At 50.0% G+C, this 1,888-nt stretch overlaps 1 protein-coding gene across 1 annotated transcript; it reads right to left on the bottom strand.

The window, feature by feature from the left end:
• Positions 1–221: 221 nt before the first annotated feature.
• Positions 222–842, bottom strand: LOC127197683 (protein PBMUCL2-like). The gene has a single exon (XM_051155655.1). The coding sequence runs from the start codon at positions 840–842 to the stop codon at positions 222–224; it is 621 nt and encodes a 206-aa protein (XP_051011612.1).
• Positions 843–1,888: the final 1,046 nt, after the last annotated feature.

The raw sequence follows: 1,888 nt of genomic DNA on the forward strand, positions 1-1,888 counted from the left end.
CCCGAGTGCTGAGATTAAAGGCGTGCGCCCTCACACCTGGCCCAATGGTTCTTTTTTGTTCTACAATTCATGTATCTCTGGTGAGTGTGGATGCATGTTTGTGTGCACACACCCTTGTAAGCACATTTCCTTCTTCACAACTTCAAGTGCCTGCCCAGCCGCTGTGCTGTTATTACCATGATTTCCAGGCCCAGCTGGGGAAACCTGCAAGAGTGGCTTCCTCACAGAGCTCCTTCAGTCTGTGTCTCCTGTACCATCACATTCAGGCTGTCCTGTGTCTCCTGTATGTTCACAGTCAGGCTGTCCTGTGTCTCCTGTACCCTCACAGTCAGGCTGTCCTGTGTCTCCTGTACCCTCACAGTCAGGCTGTCCTGTGTCTCCTGTACCCTCACAGTCAGGCTGTCCTGTGTCTCCTGTACCCTCACAGTCAGGCTGTCCTGTGTCTCCTGTACCCTCACAGTCAGGCTGTCCTGTGTCTCCTGTACCCTCACAGTCAGGCTGTCCTGTGTCTCCTGTATCTTCACAGTCAGGCTGTCCTGTGTCTCCTGTACCCTCACAGTCAGGCTATCCTGTGTCTCCTGTACCCTCACCATCAGGCTGTCCTGTGTCTCCTGTACCCTCACAATCAGGCTGTCCCGTGTCTCCTGTACCCTCACAGTCAGGCTGTCCTGTGTCTCCTGTACATTCACAGTCAGGCTGTCCTGTGTCTCCTGTACCCTCACAATCAGGCTGTCCTGTGTCTCCTGTACCTTCACAGTCAGGCTGTCCTGTGTCTCCTGTACCCTCACAATCAGGCTGTCCTTGAGTCCAGTTCTGGGCAATAATAAAGGAGAAAGGGCCATAGAATCCGGAGTCCTAGGTCTTTCTTCTTTTCTGAGACCCCTGGTACTTGCTCCATGCATTCCATCTGGAGAGCTAAAGAGACAGCTGGCCTCTGCTTCAGCTTTAAACTATTGAAAAAATGGACTATAAGCCAGGCATGGAGGTGCACGCCTTTAGTCCCAGCGCACAGGAGGCAGAGGCAGGCGGATCTCTGTGAGTTCAAGGAAAGCGAATCCGGGACAGCTGGACTACAATAGAAACCCTGTCTCAAAAAAAAAAAAAAAAAAAATGGCTGTATATCCTATACCAGGTATTTCATAGTTAGAGGAGCAGTGGGTTGAAGGTTAATGCCTCTGTGTCCAGAAACTTGTCCTAGGATGGCTCCTTCCCTCTTAATCAGCTCACCCCTATTTCAGACTCTAATTTGTTTAAAAGTCATATCCTTGTGGCGGGTGGGTTGTTTTTCTGTTTTGTTTTTCCTTTAACCTCAGGCAAGATGTGGCTTCCTGGTCAAGCACTTTTTAGCTCATCCAATACTTCTCAGCACATAGCCTTCTTATAACCACACACTTAACACCGAAAGAAGACAAGTCCCATCTTGCTCACCTGCCCTCTGCTTACTTCACCTTTGTCATCCTTCCCAGATGGTGGCCTGGCCTTTCCCTGCTCTCCGGAGCTCCTCAGCATCAGCCTTTAGTTCCAGGTTGCCATTAACCTGGGCAAGGGAGCGTCACACCCAGGGCTTCACAGCTTAGAGCCGAGAGCCACGGAGAGTGGAGAAAACACACTCCAGAGATCGCTACCTATTAGTATGTACATGTAGACTCATGTGGGCATGTGCATACCATGTGCTTGTGAGTTTATGGAAATCAGAGGACAACTTGAGGGATGTTTACCCACTAAGCCATTTCAAAGTCCCTTAAAACACACACACACACACACACACACACACACACACACACACACACACACAATTTTTCTCTATGTAGTTTGGCTGTCCTGGAACTTACTCTGTACACCAGGCTGGCCTTGAATTCAGGGATCGCCTGCTCTGCTTCCCAAGAGC

The sequence above is a fragment of the Acomys russatus genome, chromosome 13 (assembly GCF_903995435.1).
Source record: "Acomys russatus chromosome 13, mAcoRus1.1, whole genome shotgun sequence".
Taxonomy (NCBI): Eukaryota; Metazoa; Chordata; class Mammalia; order Rodentia; family Muridae; genus Acomys; species Acomys russatus.